Below are 2280 nucleotides of genomic sequence, written 5' to 3' on the forward strand. Positions count from 1 at the left end.
AATAGGTATTACATTTGTACCTAATACTGCTGATGTCTAACAGTTCACAGTAAGCAAATGAATGTTGAGTAATTGAATATATTATAACAAAACATTCAACAGCCCATGCACAGCCAATCACAAAAATTTTAATTTCACATTTTTCACAGCTTTAATTTTGAAGAAATGTAAGCAACTCAGTCAAAAAATATTATCCTTAGACATATAATCATTTGTGGACAGACCAATGAACTCTCCTGAAAAGTGTGTGTGCACCCCGCCTCCCCCCCATTTTCCAAGACACACACACACACACACACACACACACACACACACACACACACACACACACACACACACACACACACACACGATGTAACATTATGCAATGATCCTGTAATTACTTTCTCTGGGTGGGGATGGGTGCAGGGATTGTGAACAACACACATATAAAATGGGACAATACAACATATGTAAAAGACTTAACTCCTTTTGCAATAAACAAATTTATTTTACTGCAACATTTTTATCATATCATACTAAAAATTCACATTCACTGCAACAGTAACTACAACACAACAGATACAAGTGTCATCCACTTCAATAAACATTATATGACAGTGGGTTTTCACAGTGGAATTCAAAGTGTTTCATTTTCTTAAAGTGTATCTATGATACTACTATTGACAGTGACATAACATTAATAGATTACGAGACTCATCAACTTGACACAGATAGTAAAATATAAAATAATGATCTTCGGTATATGCCATGGCCTATCCTTAGTAACCATCCCAAAAAATTTAGGGTGGTGGCAGTGAAGGTTTGGTTGTAAAATCCTGTAGTTCTGGTGTGGTACTGGATTTGTGATGTGTTTCTGAAAATAAATCAAAGGTATACCGAATGAATTATCAAATACTTTTTAACAGAACCTGGCAGTAATGGAAAGAACAAACAGAAAAGATCAAACATAAGTAGAATATCATCACTGCATGTCAAATTAGAGAAGTATTAAGTACATACTGATTAGTAACATGAATTTAGCATGTGGAGTACACCACTCTGTCGCCAATGAGACACAAATCAACATCCAATGAAGTACCCGTAAGTAAAATCTTCTACATCTGAACAAATATCAAGTTGTCAAAAGCTGAAGAACATATCCAGCTAATCTGATCACATATTGCATCACATTGTAAGTGAGAAGCTGGAGATAGATGCTAGTGTTTAACAACTGTCATCTTGTGGGTGCATCTTCAAGGCATTAAGCATTCTCACAGTACCTTCACAGTATATAGGACTACAATTAATAATGTGGTGTGACATAAATAAACAATCACAATTTCAAAATAATAGTGATTTCTTCCATTCACTTTCAATAATGACATCACTGCAAAACAAGTATTCACCCAAAAATCAAGCACACAAAATACTCAAAACTTAACAAATGAATTACAAAAATGAAAAGTATGGGTGGTGTAAATTTTACGAAACCTATACATCTCTAATGCAGACCTTGATACCAGTAATCCATGCAGAACTCACAAACTCAACACAATTTTCAGTTGAGCTATACTGCTCCAACAAAGCCCTCGATACCAGGAACCAACCACTCTAAAACATAGTGTTGCAAATTTCACTTCATCCACATAGCTCAAACAAAGCCCTAGATACAGCACTTTCACTTAGTCTATCTAAACCAAAGTTCTTAGTATAACAAACCAAACCATGTTCACATGACTAATATCAGAAATGTTTCCTAAGCAACGATGGTACATCAGTGCCCATCATACCTAGCAATAACATTCCAATAATAACCAAACACTAACAAGGAAATCCCGAAAATTCATGAAAACTTTCACCATCAACAATCTCAAGATACGCAAACAACTTCACCATTGCAACAAGCAATGAGCTACTCATAAATATCTGTAACTGCTTCACAACAGAAGAAAAAAGAAAAATATTAAATCTGACCATAAGAAACAAATGGCACTAATATATCCAAACATAAAAATGAATCCATCGGCTAAAATATGTGAACTCAAAGTAACTCACCAGAAAGCCAGCACAAATTCTTTCAATACCAATATGAAACATTCAGTTCATGTCAAACTACTCACTAACAAACATACAGCACAACAGAGAGCCAACAAATACTACAACACACACTCTACAACACAAAGACTCAAAATCATCAAGGCTCAACATGACATTATAAGTCTAAGCAGATGGGTGCAGCATCAGCACCTAACCTTGTGCGAATAACCTCAAGTTAGCCTCAAGTAGGAAATGCTGATG

At 35.2% G+C, this 2280-nt stretch overlaps 1 protein-coding gene across 1 annotated transcript; it reads right to left on the reverse strand.

The window, feature by feature from the left end:
- Window positions 1–558: 558 nt before the first annotated feature.
- Window positions 559–1902, reverse strand: LOC126267728 (uncharacterized). The gene is made up of 4 exons (XM_049973030.1): window positions 1809–1902; window positions 1654–1673; window positions 1495–1593; window positions 559–856 (listed from the first exon to the last, which is right to left on the reverse strand). The coding sequence occupies exons 1-4, from the start codon at window positions 1900–1902 to the stop codon at window positions 680–682; spliced, it is 390 nt and encodes a 129-aa protein (XP_049828987.1). The 3' UTR covers window positions 559–679.
- Window positions 1903–2280: the final 378 nt, after the last annotated feature.

Source organism: Schistocerca gregaria, chromosome 4 (assembly GCF_023897955.1).
Source record: "Schistocerca gregaria isolate iqSchGreg1 chromosome 4, iqSchGreg1.2, whole genome shotgun sequence".
In the NCBI taxonomy this organism is placed as follows: Eukaryota; Metazoa; Arthropoda; class Insecta; order Orthoptera; family Acrididae; genus Schistocerca; species Schistocerca gregaria.

Coding starts and splice junctions, on each gene's coding strand:
- LOC126267728 (XM_049973030.1), bottom strand. CDS start 1,902: ATGAGTAGCTCATTGCTTGTTGCAATGGTGAAGTTGTTTGCGTATCTT. Junction 1,674..1,808: donor TGAATTTTCGGGATTTCCTT/GTTAGTGTTTGG, acceptor ACTTTGGTTTAG/ATAGACTAAGTGAAAGTGCT. Junction 1,594..1,653: donor ATAGACTAAGTGAAAGTGCT/GTATCTAGGGCT, acceptor ACTATGTTTTAG/AGTGGTTGGTTCCTGGTATC.